Consider the following 17556-nt stretch of genomic DNA (forward strand, 5'->3'; position numbering starts at 1 on the left):
TGATCCAGGGTTAGGGCCACCGCTCGCGAAGGCAGCCGCCGAATATCACAGGCTCAAACTTCCAGTGACTAATCTTACAGGTTTCGAAAAAAATGACCGCAGAGGTAGAAAACGTCACTGCCAAGGTGGCTGATCTGTCACTGAAGAAGAAGTTCTTCCCTAGTGAGCCCAAGTTTGAGTTCATTGAGGAGCGCCATGCTCTTTTTGAAAAGCTCTACAAGCAGCAGCTTGAGGACCAGGCCAACATGCCGCGTCAGCCCATCAAGATCACCTTCACCAAGACCGGCAAGGTCTTCGAGGGCACTTCTTGGGAAACCACACCCATGCAGGTTGCTAAGGAGCTTGGCGATATCGACCTGGACAGCCTCGTCGTGGCCAAAGTAAACGGCCAGGTTTGGGACCTAGGCCGTCCGTTTGAGGGCGACAGTGAGTTCGGCGTTCTGACGTTTGACGATGAGGAAGGTCGTCAGGTGTTCTGGCACTCGTCCGCGCACATTCTTGGTGAGGCCTGCGAGTGCTTCTACGGCGCTTACTTGTGTTCTGGTCCCCCCACGGAGGATGGCTTTTTCTATGAGATGTCTATTGATGGCGGCGACCGAGCCATTTCGGTCCAGGAGTACAAGGACGTTGAAGGTCTCGTTAAGAAAGTTGTCAAGGACAAGCAAAAGTTTGAGCGCTTGGTCGTGACCAAGGAGAATCTTTTGGAAATGTTCAAATACAACAAGTACAAGAAGACCTTTATTGAGACTAAGATCCCTGACGGAACCTCCTCCACGGTTTACCGGTGCGGCTCCTTGATTGATCTGTGCCGTGGTCCTCACGTTGCTCACACCGGTCGTGTGAAGAACTTCAGGCTGCTCAAGAACTCTGCATCTTACTTCTTGGGCGATGCTGCTAACGACTCTTTGCAACGTTTGTACGGTGTTTCCTTCCCCGAAAAGAAGCTCATGGAAGCACATCTCAAGTTCCTCGAAGAGGCTGCTTTGCGTGATCACCGCAAGATCGGTCGTGATCAGGAGCTTTTCTTCTTTAACGAGCTGTCTCCTGGTTCCGCATTTTGGCTCCCTCACGGTGCCCGCATTTACAACGCAATGATTGAGTTCCTCAAGCAGGAATACCGCAAGCGTGGTTACGAAGAGGTCATTACCCCTAACATGTTCAACGCCAAGTTGTGGGAAACTTCAGGTCACTGGGCCAACTACAAGGACAACATGTTTGCCTTTGAAGTCGAGAAGGAGACTTTCGGTCTCAAGCCCATGAACTGTCCCTCTCACTGCTTGATCTTCAAGAACCGTGATCGTTCCTACCGCGAGCTGCCGTGGCGAGTTGCCGACTTTGGCGTGCTGCACCGTAACGAGTTTTCGGGCGCTTTGACCGGTTTGACTCGTGTGCGCCGCTTCCAGCAGGACGATGCGCACATTTTCTGTGCTCACAACCAGATTGAAGACGAAATCACCGGCGTCTTTGACTTCTTGAAGAACGTCTACGGCGTTCTCGGCTTCGACTTCAAGATGGAGCTGTCTACCCGCCCCGACAAGTACTTGGGTGAGCTCGAGACTTGGAACAGCGCTGAGGAAATGCTCACAAACGCTCTCAACAAGTGGGGCGCCAAGTGGGAGCTTAACCCTGGTGATGGTGCTTTCTATGGCCCCAAGATCGATATCAAGATCTCCGATGCTCTGCGCCGCTGGCACCAGTGTGCCACCATCCAGCTCGATTTCCAGCTGCCTATTCGCTTCGACTTGAACTACCAAGATAAGGCCAAGGAGGGTGAGGCTGATCGGTACCGTCGCCCTGTTATGATCCACCGTGCTATCTATGGTTCGCTGGAGCGTATGATCGGTATTTTGTGTGAGCACTTCTTCGGCAAGTGGCCCTTGTGGCTGTCTCCTCGCCAGGTTCTGGTTGTTCCTGTCGGCCCTCATGTTAGTGACTACGCTCAGGAGGTTCGCGACTACTTCCATGAAGCTGGCTTCTTCGCCGACGCTGATTTGGGTCCCAACACCCTTCAGAAGAAGGTTCGCCAGGGCCAGCTTGCTCAGTACAACTATTTGTTTATTGTTGGTGAGGAAGAAGCCAACACCCGCTCCGTCAATATCCGCAAGCGTGACGGCAAGCAGGCCAAGGGCGAGACAGTCCCCTTGGAGCAGGCTCTCAAAACTCTCCAGGAGCTGAAGGTGTCTCGTGCTTTGCACGAGTAAAAAGTAAAACACAATTAATCATACACTAAATAAAACAGTTGTCGAGTTAGTTGCGATCGCGAGTGTGCGATCGTGCCAGGCCAAGCTCAGTGCTCCTGGGTAGGCGCATTTCCCAACCAAAGAGCACTCTGTGGGAGAAATCGTGTAAATATTAACGGAATCGCTGCCTGCAACAGCAATTAGATTATTCGTTGAATTTGTTTCAACTAATGTAACAGCGGACTCAAAGTCGATTTCCCATTTAAGACTTGGAGGGGTGGCATCGAGATCCCAAAGACCGACTGACCCGTCGGCCGAGCCGGTAATCAGCATTGAGGCAATTTTCGAACCATCGAGAGCGAGACCCAATGGACCTGGTAGCCAGTTAAGAGCAGTAATTGGCCCACGGTGATGGGTCAGTGTCCGAACCGGAGTAGGGGTACGGGCATGCCATAGATTTACGACATAATCGTCACCTCCGGAAGCCAGCAGTTGCGACAACTTATCAAAGGCAAGTATTGTGACCGCACGGATGTGTCCACGGAATCTGACCGTTGGTAAGCTCTCGCCAATCTTGTAAATCGCGACTCCACCAAGCGGAACACCGTCAGGATGAGTTGACGCCAGCGTCAGTTCGTCAATCCACTCAACCTCTACAAGCATTTGACCCTCTGGTCGTTCGCTTGTGTATTTTGCGATACCTTCACCAATGTCCCATATGGAAACACCGCCAGTCACATCCACCGAAGCTAGAGAGCTTCCGTCTGGATTGAACTTCAACGACACAATTGGAGCCGAGTGGCTAGAGGGCAGAGCCTTGAGCAGAGCTCCATCAGCAGTCCAAAGACGAATTGACCCAGAAAACGTGCCAACCGCTACTACTTCATTGGTTGGCGTCCAAGCCACGGCAGTTGCGTGGGCGTCGGGCGACGCTCTTGAAGCATACTTGAGAGCTAGCTCTGTCCCTGACGGTAATAAAATTAAGGCATCCTTGTCTTTGGTACCGAGTGCTAGTAAATCGCCACCAAAGCTCACTGCTGAACCCGCAGGCAGCGTCTTTGTGGGCTCCAAACCATCCGTAGATTTCGCAGGCGGCTTCACAGCTTCTGACACAGTGGTCGCTGGTGTGATTCCATCCATGGGCTTTTCTGCTTGCTCAGTATCATTTCTGTTCTCTTCCACGGCCTTTGCGGCCGCTAGTTCGACTTCTGTGAGCTGTAATCCGCGAAGCAGTAAACGGACCAGGTCCCCACGTTCGTAACTCTCGACAAGCGCACCTTGACCGGAAGAAGCCGATATCTCTCGGTCCAGTGCATGGCCACTGAGCTCAAGGCCTTCTTCTTGGAAATAACGCCATATCAAATAGTTCACTTCCTGCGAGGACAAGTGCATCTGGCTTAGCTAAGTAAACTTCAGGCATCGGCATATAACAAATGGCCAGCGAGCATCGATCTTTGCGGAAACGGCAGTCCATTCTGCCTGACCGCGCGGGGACGGTAGGCTCAGCGCGAGTCAACCAAAACTTTACTGCCCGCAACCGCCGAGGAGGGCTGCTAGCCCCGTCGGGCGGGGTGCCGTTGCTCGAGGTTCCTGAAGAGACCAACGACGGCCCAGAGGGTGGTACACTAGAGTTTGCCCCCAATAGATTGAATCCACAAAAGCGTGGACACGCACGTGTGCCATCTGCGATGTCAATGGCGCCGCGAGCGGTGTCTAGAGGGGGCCCAGAAATGTCCGATCTTGCACCGGATTTGAATGACGCTGCCCTGGAAAACGAGCTGAAGCTTGATAGAGCATTGCTGAACACTTCATTTGATGCTCGTAGTCATATTGCTTTGAGGCTAGCTGACGCCAGTCCAGAGGAAATCGCTGCCTACGCGGACAGTTTGAAATCACAAGTTGCAGAGTTGTCGCAAAGAGAGCAGGCCGCTATGCAACGAAATCATCAGACGATGCTTCAGGCTGCTCGTGAGATTACCGCTTTACCCTCAAAGGTTGCTCAACTCCGCAAACAGGCTGTTGACTTGGCAAACATCAGCAACGCTCTCCGGGAAGACATTGAGGCTCAACAGGCAATTATGACCCGTTCTCAAAGCCAGGGTACCTTGGATACGCCTGCGGGACACGCACCAGGTGCTGTATCTGGCTCAGTAGGTGCTTTAAACGGTGGGAGTGTGTCTCGCAGAAATCGTAACTCCATGCTGATGTTGAATAACGCTTGGGCAGAGGACCTTGTGGCATTGTTCCGTCGCGTTGAAGGTGCTCAGCGGTTTCTTCCTTCTATCCCTGGCCGTCATGTGCTCTTAGAATCTCAAGGTTGGAGTGAACTCAACTCTGTGACTTGGCAATCGGTCAAGCCTATGGTTCTTTTCTTGCTCAACGATCACCTGTTGGCAGCTACGCAAAAGCGGCTACGTTCCTCTGCAGACTCGGCTGGTCAAAGATTGCTGGTTGTAGACCGCTGCTGGTCGTTAAGTGACATCTCTATTCGCAATTTGAACGCTGATAGCGATGCTGCGGCAGCTACCGCCGTGGCAGATGGAAGGCAGGGCAGAGTAGTAGCCCAGGCTATTCAGGTACGCAATAGCGCCAACGGTGAAGTCGTCACTTTGCGGGCGGCCTCTTCTAGTGCTGCTGACTCGTTCACTGCTGAGTATGAACGAGCGCGTGTGGCTTTAGCTGGCATGGGAGGTCATGCCCACCGACACAGCCGTCAAGCGTCAATGGGTGATCGTGTTCGTCAAGGATCTGTTGCTGGAACAAGTCATGCAGCAGTCGAAGTACAAAGGGAATCTGCCAAAGTTGTTGCCCAAATCGATATCGAGCTATCCCACCGCCGCTATGCTTCTGCGGTCAAACTGATTCAAACGTACAGTGATTCTGAGACAGTAGCCGAGGCAGTTGAGATCCGGCGCAAAGCGCTCGTCAAACTGTTAATGGAGCGAGCGAAAATGCGCCAAACAGACAAATTACAGCAAGCGGAAGTCATCAAACTTCTCGGTCAACTGGGGCTCGACGTTGAGGCCCGCACGACATACCTGGCTGGCCGGGCAGAGCATATTCGCGAAGCAGCAGACAAAGTACATTTCCATGGTGATATTGTCAACTACGTGTCACAAATCGCAATTGTGTATTTCCAGCTCATCCTCGCCACAGTCGAGGTGTACCGAAAGGCATACCCCGAGAAAACATACTCAAGCATCATTGTGGAGTGGACCAAAAAGCAGGTGGATGCCTATGTCGAGATATTCAATCGCCAGTTGCACCGCATCGGCAACCAGACGCGTATTTACCAACAGTGTGTGGAGATCACGCGTACGGAGTCTGCTCAACTTCAGGACCTCGGTCTTGATATGGACTTCTTGCTGTCATATGTATGGAGTTAAATTATTTATGCGTAGTGTATGCCTTCAATTCAAACGGGACCTTTTGTTTCTCCGATCATCAATTAATGACATGCGGACTGTAATCAACCTGCAGATGGACGACGCCACACAGTTGAGCTGATCCGCTCACATGGAACAGAAGAGTCATTTGGAATGTGGATTTTGGTAAAATAGAGCTCATTTTATATACAAGCTGAATAGGACCACACTCAAGATCTTTTCTCCCAGGGGTTTTACAAGCTGTCTCAGACAGACTGATTTTTCTTTGTTGACATCATCATGAAAGGGACCGCGCAGCGCGACAAGATCGCGTCTGAGTTAGGTCAAGGACTCGGACCGGAATATATTTCATGGAGAAGAGGTAGCGGTGCTCAACAAGCGTACATTGAGGGTCACACGGTGATAAATCTTGCGAACGAGATTTTGGGGTTCGACGGTTGGAGCAGTGAGATCCGCAACACGGCAGTTGAGTACGAAAAGGCGTCCAGCGATGGCCGCTGGCAGATCGGTGTGCGCTGCGTCATGAGAATTACTCTAAAAGCAACCGGTGTCTACCGCGAGGATATCGGGTTTGGCCAGGCTATCAACATGCCTAGCAAACTCCAGGCTCTAGAGAAGGCCCACAAGGAGGCCGCCACAGATGCTACTAAACGGGCGTTCCGTCAATTTGGCAACGCATTGGGTAACTGTATTTATGATCGCACACACACAAATGCTATCACGTCTGTCAATGTCCCAAAACGCGAGTTTGATCCGACATGTTTACGGCGTCCTGCTCCAGCGGCTCCTCCTCCCCCCTCCAAACGGGTGGCTGTTGCATACAAGCAAGAGATGCCGAACGAGATGAATAAACTCCCTAGAGGTGATGCTAGTTTGTCCACACCCACGCCGATCCCCAAACCTGTGCTGGCAAGCGAAAATGACGATGACGATGAGCTTGATTTCACTCACCTACAGCCTGCCGCCAAACAAACTGAAACTGACGCGGTGCCCGACAACCAATCAGATGATGCTGTTTTTGTTTCCGCAAACAATGCTGAAGCCTACAATTCCCCCAAACTTCCTATCAAGACACACTTTGATCCGGACTATCGCAGCCCAAGCATCAAAACTACAATTCCTCAGAACTTCTCCTCAAAGGTATTTCGACGAGACTGAATATTTAATTACAACTTTTATACCAGCATTTGAGGCAAGGTGGGGCACACCGGCCGGGGCGCCATGTACAGCTCACCATCTTCATTATACCTCTCCAGGTCTTTGTCCGAGACATTGTAAATTTCGTCGACGTTAGCTTCAAGAAGACCACGAACCTGCTTGAATCCACTCAACAGCTCTTCGTAATGAACTGTCATCTTCCGTCGTTTGAGGCCTGCTGCCAACAGCTTGGCATCGGGCTGGGCGTGAATAAGACGATCAATCAAGCGCCCTGTGGATGCAACAAGATACTCTTCTTCGTATACTGTACCCTTTCTTCCACGCGCTTTCTTTCGTTCTTCACGACGCCGGTTTTTCTGTGTTCTCCGTGAAGCGCCTGTCTGGGCGGTTCCTCCTGTTTTGTCAGTGTAACGCGTCATATAACTTGCAGCGACAGTTGTTTCCGTACCAGCGACAGATACATCATCTGCCACGCTCAATCCGGCCATACCATATCCCAGCATGTCCTGGGCCCGTTGAGCACGAACTTCACGCAACCGTCTTAGTTGGCTGTTGATTTGAGCCACACAATCGGCAAACAGCTCCTGCATGGAGCCGAATTGTTCGCGGAGGCCGTCATCAACCCTCTCTAATAGTTCACTCTTTTGATTAGAGCACAAAAAGGCTTCATCGAATTGGAAAGCTTTGCAGTAGTACGAAATAGCCTGGATTGGGTCCCGGAGATAATAGTGGAAGACCTGTGCAGCCGCAGCCCACTTTTCTTGCCGCACTAAAGATTCGCTCACTTCCTCAAGACCACTTGGAGTGGAGTCCAAAGACAAGGCACGTTGCCATGAGCCAGCACGAACATAGGCACTGAAGGCCTTGTGGTTATCGCCGACCAGCTCGTAGTTGAGCCCAGCAGCAGCATACTCACCTTGCCGTAACAACAATTCTGCTTGGCTTTCAAGCAGTCTCTCACGACGTCCAGAAATTTCATCGATAACTGGAAGTAGCAGTGCTTCAGTATGCAGTTCATGAGCTTCCACGAACGTAACCACCTCGTCATCGTTAGCGACGCCTGGGACAACCAGCCAAGACAATGCGGATGCATACCGACGGAGAGAATCGTCAATAGTAAACTTGCGGCGGTTTTCTTCCTCAGCTTCACGAGCCCTTAAGAATGCCAAGTACTCCTTGGGATCTTTCTGGGCCTGTTGAGCAACAGCCAACGCAAGCTTGAGATCATACATTCCCAGCGCGGTGTTGTAGAGAAGGTCCGCGTCTGTCAAAAAGCAAAGATGACGAATATCCTTCTCTTCTTGGCATAGCTCAAGTGCCGTCTCCAGCTGGGGTGGCACCTTACATGCCAGGGCAGTGAGTTTACTTCTAGTTTCAAGATACGGCAAAAGTGCATCGCACACCTTGTTGACCTTGCCAGGACGCTTGTTATCACTTGAATCAACTGTGTTCTCGGTGGCACGGTATTTACCAGCTGTGACATCCTCGTCTCGAAGGCTCGAAATCAAAAGATCAATACGGTCAGAAGAGCCAATCTGCTCAATGATGGTTTCGAGATTTGCTTCGAACTGCTCGGTGTTATAATCGTAGATTAGGTTCAAGTCTACCCGGTGTTTGCGACAAACAGTGAAGGCTTGCCCGTAGTCCATACTTTCAATCATTTGACGGACCGCATTGACCACCAACATTCGCGGATAGACAGTCTCGAGATTACCGCGGGAGTGTTCGAGAATAACGGACATTTGGGCAGGCAAAACAGAAACCAAAATAGAAGTACGCTCAATCATTCGGACTTGTTCACTGTCATTGTCGTCTTCAGGAATAACGAGCTCCGGAGTGTGGAGATGGACAAACTTGAGGTAATTCATTGTGGTTAGCAGGAGCAGACTGGGACTAGCCACCGCAATGGACGTGACACCCTGGCCTAGGGTTTGCGTGTGGCCGTTAGCATTAGCGCATAAAAGCTGGTTTGACCTCGTGAGTCCAAAGAACTTTGTTTCGTTGGCTGCAACAAATCGGGGACAAGGACGCCCAAAGCTCGCAACTTTGGCACCTGACCACGTGAAAATATCGCCATTTTGAGTTTGGAAAAAGTCAGGAATTAATGTAATAATCTCTGATGCGAGGGGAATTTGACCTTCAACAACGAATTGAGTTCCCTGCTCAGTAGAGGATGTGTATCCTAGAAGCCCTGTCGTCGAAAATGCCACAAGTTGAGGGGTACCTTCAACTGCCACTGAGGTTTTGGAGTCACCAATGACCTCGATTGTTGAGTTTGTCGCAACTGCCAGCTTGGCATCCCCCACTGCAACGTTTGTGGGACCAGCTACTTCGACTTGGCGTTGCGAGAGCGGGGGAGGGATAACTACTTTTGAAAGATCGGTAACCAAAATCTTGTCGCCATCAATAACAGCTACTGTGCCATTATGCTCTGCAAAAGAGCTCACAAACGAGTAAGTACCGATGCTACTGTTGTTCCATTGAATCAACAAAGTCCTAGGCAACACAGGGTGCCACATCAGCGAGACGGTGGATAGGTTGGGCTCCGAAATAATTGATTTGCGGTACCAATGGTAATTCTTTTGCGTCCACAGATCAACGTGACTGGCATATCTCACCGCCAAAACCTCAGAATCAGAACTCCAGTCTAGACCAAGAACGGTGTCATCTTGCAAAGCGAACTCGTATCTTCTCAGACCATTCTTCTCAAAAAACACGATCTGATGAGGGGTTTGCTGAACTGCAGCAATCACAGCACCACGAGGCTGGAAAGAAAGAAGACTATCCAAGTAGTCACAGGGCTCAGAAACAGAAAACAAAGTTCCGTCTCGCTCAAAAATCCTAAACACCCGTCTGTTGCTTTCGATAGCAGATACAGCCACAAACATACCATCTCCTCGCCACGAAATCTGAACGTCGCCCCTGTCGTTATCGCAGAGAATTCCACTATCCACTTTCTCAGGCATTGTGGGGTCTCGCAAAGCATGGGCACCTTTACCTTGGAACTGGGTTTCTTTCTTGCCCCACCCTACTGAAACATGTTTGCTGAGCTTCAAATCGTCTGCAGAGAACTCAAATTCACCCATCATATCGAATTGACGACTGAGCATCAAGATCTTGTTTGCAACTACTAGGCACAAGACTTCTTGATCTGAGGACCACTGAGCAGCCAAAACCGGAGTGTCAAGACCACCAAGAATAGACGCACCTTCGCTGGTTACTTCTACAATGTCACCATTTTTCAGAACGCAAACAACCCCATCTAGATCAGCCATGATAGTGAGGATCTCACTCTCGGTAGGCCATTGTTCGAAATGCTGCCATTCCTCGCCATTATGGAAGTTGCGCACGCATATTTCAACTATCCCATCTATCTCGAACGCACAGACAAGCTGGTCGTCCGGGTCTACCGTGAATGCCACCAGCGGCAGCGGTGAAATATCTCTAAGAGATTTTTTATGCACCGGAACGAGATTGAGCATGATGAATCAGCACTACGAACCGTCGAATATAGGCTTGTGAGGTGGACGAGGGATGTTAGCGCACAAAGTGAAGCGTGTTTCCGGAATTGATGCTATACTGAGCTCAAGCGATAGTCTGATGGCGACACGGCAGAATCTTGCGGCCCTTCGGGTGCTGGTTGTTGGCGCGGGCGGACTTGGCTGCGAGCTCCTCAAAAACCTCGCTCTATTGGGATTTCGCCAGATCGACGTGATTGATATGGACACAATTGATGTCACCAACCTCAATAGGCAGTTTCTTTTCAGTGAGAGTGATGTGGGTAAGGCCAAGGCCTCGGTGGCTGCTGAATTTGTAAATAAGCGAGTGCCCGGAGTGAAGGTTGTTCCGCATGTGTCGGCAATTCAAGATATGAGTGATGATTTTTATGAGAGGTTTAACATTGTTATTTGTGGCCTCGATAGCGTCGAGGCTCGTCGCTGGATCAATGCCAAGATCGTCGGGCTAGTGGACGACAACGACCCAACCACTATACGGCCGTTGATAGATGGCGGCACTGAAGGACTGCGTGGACAAGTTCGAGTGATTTTGCCCACAATCACTGCATGCTACGAGTGCTCTTTAGACATGATTGCTCCGCAAAAGACTTATCCACTGTGCACGATCGCAGCTACCCCGCGGTTACCTGAGCATTGCATCGAATGGGCGTTGGTTGTGGGGTGGCCCCAGTGGCACTCTGAGCTATTTGATGCCGACCGCCCAGACCATATGCAGGAGATGTATGAAAGAGCTTTAGAGAGAGCAAAAGAGCATTGCATTTCAGGCGTCACGCTCAGCCTGACCCAAGGCGTCGTCAAGCACATTATTCCAGCCATTGCGTCCACTAATGCGATAGTTGCCTCTGCATGCTGTACTGAAGCGTTCAAACTCGCGACTGCAATTGCCCCGCCACTTGACAATTATATGACTTATGCGGGGAACGATGGCGCCCACGCATACCCGTTCTCACTTGACGCTCGTCCAGACTGCCCGGTTTGCGGAGGGGAAGCGCTGAGGGTTGATTTAGCTAAATCTGCAACCTTATCTGACCTTCTTGAATCTATTGCAGTACAGGCTCCCAAAGCATCTATTTCGGCGGCAAGTGGTCCATTGTACATGCGAAATCCACCTGTTTTAGAAAAAGCTACCAGGGCAAATTTGACTAAACCTCTTTCTGAGCTATTCGAGTCGGGATCAGAGCTTGTGGTTACTGATGCCACATTGCCGTTTAGTCTGCGGGTGACAGTTCGGTTTTCACAAGACGATCACCGGTGATCACGCTTGTTGAAGCAACAATAAGTTCTTTATCACTAGGAACCGCCGCTCGCATAGCCGCCGCTTCCGCGTATGTAACACCGCCAATGACCATAACCATAATGACTTGTTTATCATGACTACCACTGTTGCGCAAAAGGATTTTGCGCAGCTTGGCCTCCTTGGGGTGGTCGCTTTTTTGAACATTGTCAAAATACTCTCCGAGTAGCATGGGGTCTCCCCGAACTGCCATTACTGCCGCCTGGACCAGCCGGACGGATAAAGGAGTGTACCCTGCGTAAACTTTTGACACTTTTTCGTTCTGGTTGCTGAGCTGGAAAGACCTGGCAATCTGAGCATAGCTTGTTTGCGTGGTGGTGAACAAAAGACCTCGGTTCTCCAGATCATGGAGAGTCTGAAGGTGCTCATACCCGTATGTTCGAAGTATATCGTTGTACAGAGTATGCAGCTGCTTCTCTTTCAGTCCACTTCGGCACAGGCATACCAAACAAAGCAGTCGAGCGGCTCGAGCCACCGGGATCTTGCGATAAATCAGTTCTTGCAACTGCGACACCGCTTCAGACGTCCCTAGTTCATTTTCGACTAGAGACTGCTGAAACTCCAGACACGCCGTGAATTCGTTGCCTTGGACATAGCTCATAATTGCCTCTGCAAGAGCTGTGTGTTGCTTCAGCTGAATTTGAGTGGACTGCAAGTCTCCGAGTTTTGCGACAAATTCGCGAATTTCATCGATCGATTTTGCATCGTGCCGTTTGTCGTATGCTGTCTGCAGCTGTCGAGCCAACGAATTCAGGCGTTGGCCCACCATTCCGAAATTTAGATCCCGGATCATATTAAACAGCTCGCCCTCCAGTTTGACTTTGCCATCAGGTCCATTCACAATTTGGCCGGGGGAAACGCCATAGATCTCGTCCAAAAGACCCTGGTAAGTCAACTGGAACACCAACGCACCGACCCAATCGACCTGCCTGTCGATCAGTAACAAATAATCGACATCGCAGCCCACAAATGCAGACCCAAAATAGTACTCAAACCCACCATTGGCAACAGCAGACGCCTGGTGTTCACCCTGCAAGTCTTGTAGGAGTTCAGAGACTCTTTTCGCAGCGGAGCCATGGCCGGTGACGCGGCTAAAGGGCCCGTTACTGGCTGCCTGCAAGGCATTGAGCGCGACTGCGGTTTGCCAAACCAACTCATTCACAGGCATAGTTGGCGAAAGGCCCATTGAAAGTACGGGGCCAGGCATAAAAAACGCCGGCCAGTCATAGACCTTGACCTCCGCAGTGAGGCCATGCTGATCGAGAATCAGGTCCACAAGAGGCGAGGTGCGGGGCCTGACGAGCAGAATTCGTTCCCCATCATTGGCAATGCTCTTTTGGAGATTGTCACACACCAGTTTGACAGACTCTGGGCTGCCCGATGCCACGTAAACGATATTTCCTCGAATGGTTTCCCTCGTCAACGTCACGACGTCAGAAACACCACAGTCTTTCAACGAGCTGTAGGGACATAATGCGGACACCACAGCTGTGAGGCCCGAGTCAATTGCCAGTGTTTTCGGGCCGCCAATGTCCAGCAAAGCCTGTCGAAGCGACTCGCCTGCCGAATCAGCTTCCATATCGAGAGAGCCACTGCCTGCCGGTTAATAAGCAGACCAAATGGCTCGGCTCAAATAGCTCAGCACACTAGGAGGAGCGGAGGAGGTTAAAGGCTATTGAAACTGGCCCTCAGTAGCCCGCTGCGCAGAATCTAAACGCAGTGCGTGGTGACAAAATGAGTTTTGTAGATATATAACTAAAGACAAGAACTAGAGTCAACGGATCAAAGAAGACAGAAGAGCTGAACCTGGAGTTGCCGACTTTATTAGCCCGCAAACATGGGTGTCCTTATCTTTTGCGGTCCTGAAAAACAGACCTACTCGGCGGCGGCGCCCTTGGCCTTGGCGTAGTCGACGTACCACTGCTCGCGGAAGTGGAGACGCTTCTGGTGGTAGAAGTGCCACCAGGAGAAGGCAGCAATGCAGCCGGTGGTGAAACCAGCAGCAATATCGATGATGATGCGGCGCTTGAGCACACCGGCAACGCGGGTAACGGAAGTGTTGGCAACCATGTCTAGTGTAGATGGGAAAAACCACACCACCTGACTAACTGGCAAATAGCACCCACTCACGCAACCTGGGAAGGTGCTGACCTATCAGCCGCCAGCAATCCCCGACGAGTGAGCTACATAGGGTGACCTGCTCACCTAAGCGCAGTTCCTTTCTCATACCAACCAGAGGGTTTTTTTGATCAATGTTTAGCTCTGTCCGTGCAAACTCCATGCGTGTTGCCAAGCGCAACTTCTCCAGCACTGTTTCCCGTATGGGTCACGGCCCCGACGGTCCCTACTCCAACCTTCCTTTCAAGGTCCACAACCGTAAGATCCCCTTCGTTGTCATCCACTGGACTTTCTTCATTGTTGGTTTCTCTACTCCTTTTGCCATCACCTACTACAACTTGAAGAAGGCCGGCAATCTTTAAATTTAACCCTATAGTACATATGGTCTGCTAAAACTTCTATTTTAATACCTTTCTCACTGGCATTAATAATGGCCTGATCTTACCTGGATCGTCTGCTCATTTGCCAGAGCTTGCGAGCAGGTGTTGCGGAGTTCTCGAGTGTTTGCTGCGAAGTTGCTCCTGCTGCTTCTAGCCCGACTATTTATTCAGCTGGTGGCTTTTTATTTTCATGGGTGGCGCTCGAGAATGTGCCGTAGTAGTATATTTGTAGGTGAATAACCCCATGATCGAAAGCTTCAAATGCCAATCGCAACGGCAACGGTGCGTTGCTGCTTCTTCGTGACAGCAATAGATGGTTAGCCTTGTTGCCGTGCGGTCGCCGGTATGTTTCAATTGACCATGTATTGAGTGTTGAATGGCAAGAACATGTAGGTTACCAGGGCTAACAGTCACCTACCGAGTATCTATTTCTTGCCTCGATTGACCACGGCAAGAGGGTTAAACACAGGGAATTAAGTCGATTAAATACCAGAAATTTTCAAGCATGCTAGTTCAAGTTGAAACAACGCTCACTAGATGTCTCCGTAACACAGACATGAAATCTATGCTGCAATTGGTCTGCTGAATCTCTTACTCTATGCATACTGAATTTTTTGTTCGAAAACAGCTGACTTAGCTCAGTTGGGAGAGCGCCAGACTGAAGATCTGGAGGTCCTGTGTTCAATCCACAGAGTTAGCATTTTTTTAGTTCATTGTTTGAGTATGGGCTATGAATGTGAAATATTGCTCGTCTCGGACTCTGCTCACGGCGAGCGTGACCCGGGCAATTGTAACAAAGGTTTCTTGGCCATCTAGTCTGATAATTAACATTAATTTAACCAAAAAGGAAAAAAAAAAGTATTGGAATATGCACTAACTGGGTCGAGCGCCACGCTTCATGCGTAGACTGTCTCGCTTGCGTTTTGCTACAAGGTTCAACACATCATCGTTGAACCCTTCAATATCTGCGTCGTCAAGTGGACTACCCATAGGGGCAGTGTTCTTGGGTAGAGTAAACGCTTCTTTGAACGGCGAAGCTAGCGGAACGTTAGAAAAGTCACGAGGATAAGCTCCTTGTTTCCAATTCTGCCGAGCCCGCGGCGTTTCATCAAAGTGGAAATCCTCGTCATAATTTTCAAAACGATCTTCAAGACTCAGGTCGAGAGGAGGCACGCGACTTCGTGATTGTCTGTCCAAACCACCCAATGGTTCTGCACCAATTTTCGCATCCGATTGTGAGCCTTCAGTGTAATTTATAGAGTTTTCGGTTGCAGTGTCCAGCGCAGCTAGCCGATCGGACTCAGCCAGAACCGCCGTTGCCTCGTCACAAAGGTCCATATTAGATTCAAAGTAGCCTTCGCCAAAGTTTGTAATTGCAGGCTGCAATCGGCTAGAAGGCACTGCATCGGGGCCCATATTTTCGGCTTCTAATGCAGCCAGTTGAAGGAGTCTTCGCCGGACTGCCCGAGCGCTATGCGGAAACTGCATGCGCTGCATGGTGGCAGCTTTGATGGTGTTTTTCGCCACTCTCTGGATAACTCCAGACGGAGGGTATCGTCCAGAGAATGGAGCGGTCGTAGGGTCGTCAACGTACGCACGCAGTTGATCTGCGAGAATAGCGTCGTGTTCAGCAAGCCATTTGTGGCTAGTCTCATTGAACTCTTCGTCGTCGGTGGTGCAGACAGACGATATCGACCCAAAATGATGCATGTAAACCTCGCCAGGCGGAGGCGGCCGCTGGTTGAGCGGCGTATGAGGCACCGACTGATAGCCCAGGCTAGCAACACTAGCCGTGGAATTTTTTCGTGTAGATACAAAGTCCCCTCCTGCGGAAAATGGGGACCCTTGCTGTTGCTGCGGCATCAAAGACGGAGGTTGCTGAAGGGTCGGTGTGTAGGGCTGGTGGAACATACTTTCTGAACCTTGATTCAAGCCCCGTATGACCCTTGGAGACTCTTTATTCTGATACATTGCTAAAAGTACAATGCTTGTGTAGATGACGAATTGCCAAAAATAATACACTGAACACCAGATGAACAAAAGAGAGTGCAAGGTTGGATAAGGATCGTGGCAGCTAGTTGGCCGTTGCTGTTGAGATAATGAGGCGCCACGCAACAAGAAACTAAAGAGGATCTCTAGGCGCAGAAATGAAGATTCGGGCCTGTTACCGGATATGTGTGTACTTTACAGAACACAGTGGGGATGGGCAGGTGAGTGGGAGTAAACCAAAAAGAGGCAATGGTCAGGGGGGCAACCGTATGTGTCTTAGAAGGGTAAGGTGGAGGGCGCGCGCGAACTACCGGGATGCTCATAAGGGTAGGGTAAGGGTGTTGCACAGGAAGAACCTCTCACATTGCCCTGTAGTTAAGAACTCCTTGTCGCGAGCTACGATTAATCTAGCATCGTTGTTGTCAAGTATTTTTGTTAAATATTTTCAATCGGTAGAACCCGTCGTGCTCCGAGATGCGCTGCGGCAATAAATTTTCGCCTGCTGCGGATTCCAATATCTGCACATGTTTAATATTGGACATCTCAACGTTTGTATTGTGCATCCGCATCCCTGGATTAGACCCTAATCACGCGAGGTTAGGGCCGAACCTCCCCCAAAACTGGTCGCGAATGATATCCACATGCAAGAGCTGCAGGGCTATCTTGGAGCGTTTTTTGGCCATTCGTTGAACTTGCCGGGCACTTGGTTCCTCACCCGATTGACCAGTACCTACCAAGGGCTCCTCCCACACAATAGTAGTTCCTTTTTTAAACATCTCACTCTCATTGTTGTAGTTGATACCAAACTCGCTGAACAGTATTTCGTTCTTGTCGCTCGACAGCGTCCCACATAACCGTTGTTCGGCTTCCTGCGTTGACAGCCCACCTTTTAAAACCAATGTCCAAAAAGTCGTATTGTACAAATTGTTGATATGACAGTCTACCTGTCGCCACGCAAAATAATCTCGTAGCACTTTGAGGTTTGGATAGCATACTGCTCGCCCATCGAATGTAGGCAGGTGCTCAGGCTTGAGCGGCTCGTCAAATTGGCTCGCCCACGCGCTTATGTAGTGAGCAGTAAATGTCGATACAACCGTCGATACGAGCTTAGCTTCACGACGCTCAAATAGATTGCTCGAGCGGTCAAATGCGAATGAGTATTCGTCGCTATCACCGTACGCCATAAAAATATCCTGCACGGATCTGAATACCCCTTCTGCAGCTTTGTTTATAACATTCAATGCCCTTACATCATTGGGCTTTTCAAAATTGTAGAATTTCGAAAACCGATGGAATCCTCGTCCGTCCACTCTCACCACAATGTACGTCTCGGGCAATAGAAAATTTTCCCGCTCAAAGTTCTTGACATATTGATACTGTGAATTAGCCATATTTTTTTGCAGTTTAGGCTCTCTAAATTCAACTCTTGCTGCCACAATTAGACCGCTATCTTGATATCAGCCCAGAGAATAAAAACAAAAGAAAATCAAACCGATCAACCTGCGGGGGTGTTAATGGATTACTGTCTTGGGA

The 17556-nt window shown here is 50.1% G+C and overlaps 10 protein-coding genes across 10 annotated transcripts; 5 read left to right on the forward strand and 5 right to left on the reverse strand.

Moving 5' to 3' along the window:
- Nucleotides 1–92: 92 nt before the first annotated feature.
- Nucleotides 93–2201, forward strand: B9G98_00609 (Threonine--tRNA ligase, cytoplasmic; the record flags this gene model as incomplete). The annotated part of the gene is made up of 1 exon (XM_024807167.1): nucleotides 93–2201. One exon carries the CDS (start codon nucleotides 93–95, stop codon nucleotides 2199–2201), a length of 2109 nt encoding a protein of 702 aa, XP_024662935.1.
- An 18-nt stretch (nucleotides 2202–2219) lies between these two features.
- B9G98_00610 (F-box-like/WD repeat-containing protein TBL1XR1-A) lies at nucleotides 2220–3572 on the reverse strand (the record flags this gene model as incomplete). Its single annotated transcript, XM_024807168.1, has 1 exon — nucleotides 2220–3572. One exon carries the CDS (start codon nucleotides 3570–3572, stop codon nucleotides 2220–2222), a length of 1353 nt encoding a protein of 450 aa, XP_024662936.1.
- Nucleotides 3573–3613: 41 nt separating this feature from the next.
- B9G98_00611 (Exocyst complex component EXO84) lies at nucleotides 3614–5566 on the forward strand (the record flags this gene model as incomplete). The annotated part of the gene is made up of 1 exon (XM_024807169.1): nucleotides 3614–5566. The coding sequence occupies one exon, from the start codon at nucleotides 3614–3616 to the stop codon at nucleotides 5564–5566; it is 1953 nt and encodes a 650-aa protein (XP_024662937.1).
- Nucleotides 5567–5845: 279 nt separating this feature from the next.
- On the forward strand, nucleotides 5846–6724 carry B9G98_00612 (DNA repair and recombination protein RAD52; the record flags this gene model as incomplete). The annotated part of the gene is made up of 1 exon (XM_024807170.1): nucleotides 5846–6724. The coding sequence occupies one exon, from the start codon at nucleotides 5846–5848 to the stop codon at nucleotides 6722–6724; it is 879 nt and encodes a 292-aa protein (XP_024662938.1).
- A 17-nt stretch (nucleotides 6725–6741) lies between these two features.
- On the reverse strand, nucleotides 6742–10206 carry B9G98_00613 (Elongator complex protein 1; the record flags this gene model as incomplete). Its single annotated transcript, XM_024807171.1, has 1 exon — nucleotides 6742–10206. The coding sequence occupies one exon, from the start codon at nucleotides 10204–10206 to the stop codon at nucleotides 6742–6744; it is 3465 nt and encodes a 1154-aa protein (XP_024662939.1).
- Nucleotides 10207–10324: 118 nt separating this feature from the next.
- B9G98_00614 (NEDD8-activating enzyme E1 catalytic subunit) lies at nucleotides 10325–11497 on the forward strand (the record flags this gene model as incomplete). Its single annotated transcript, XM_024807172.1, has 2 exons — nucleotides 10325–10366; nucleotides 10430–11497. 2 exons carry the CDS (start codon nucleotides 10325–10327, stop codon nucleotides 11495–11497), a joined length of 1110 nt encoding a protein of 369 aa, XP_024662940.1.
- B9G98_00615 (Vacuolar protein-sorting-associated protein 33) lies at nucleotides 11451–13606 on the reverse strand (the record flags this gene model as incomplete). The annotated part of the gene is made up of 2 exons (XM_024807173.1): nucleotides 11451–13128; nucleotides 13416–13606. 2 exons carry the CDS (start codon nucleotides 13604–13606, stop codon nucleotides 11451–11453), a joined length of 1869 nt encoding a protein of 622 aa, XP_024662941.1.
- A 182-nt stretch (nucleotides 13607–13788) lies between these two features.
- On the forward strand, nucleotides 13789–14016 carry B9G98_00616 (Cytochrome c oxidase polypeptide VIII, mitochondrial; the record flags this gene model as incomplete). The annotated part of the gene is made up of 2 exons (XM_024807174.1): nucleotides 13789–13800; nucleotides 13831–14016. 2 exons carry the CDS (start codon nucleotides 13789–13791, stop codon nucleotides 14014–14016), a joined length of 198 nt encoding a protein of 65 aa, XP_024662942.1.
- An 891-nt stretch (nucleotides 14017–14907) lies between these two features.
- Nucleotides 14908–16005, reverse strand: B9G98_00617 (hypothetical protein; the record flags this gene model as incomplete). The annotated part of the gene is made up of 1 exon (XM_024807175.1): nucleotides 14908–16005. One exon carries the CDS (start codon nucleotides 16003–16005, stop codon nucleotides 14908–14910), a length of 1098 nt encoding a protein of 365 aa, XP_024662943.1.
- A 605-nt stretch (nucleotides 16006–16610) lies between these two features.
- B9G98_00618 (tRNA(His) guanylyltransferase) lies at nucleotides 16611–17414 on the reverse strand (the record flags this gene model as incomplete). Its single annotated transcript, XM_024807176.1, has 1 exon — nucleotides 16611–17414. The coding sequence occupies one exon, from the start codon at nucleotides 17412–17414 to the stop codon at nucleotides 16611–16613; it is 804 nt and encodes a 267-aa protein (XP_024662944.1).
- Nucleotides 17415–17556: the final 142 nt, after the last annotated feature.

This window comes from Wickerhamiella sorbophila, assembly GCF_002251995.1.
Source record: "Wickerhamiella sorbophila strain DS02 chromosome Unknown contig1, whole genome shotgun sequence".
In the NCBI taxonomy this organism is placed as follows: domain Eukaryota; kingdom Fungi; phylum Ascomycota; class Dipodascomycetes; order Dipodascales; family Trichomonascaceae; genus Wickerhamiella; species Wickerhamiella sorbophila.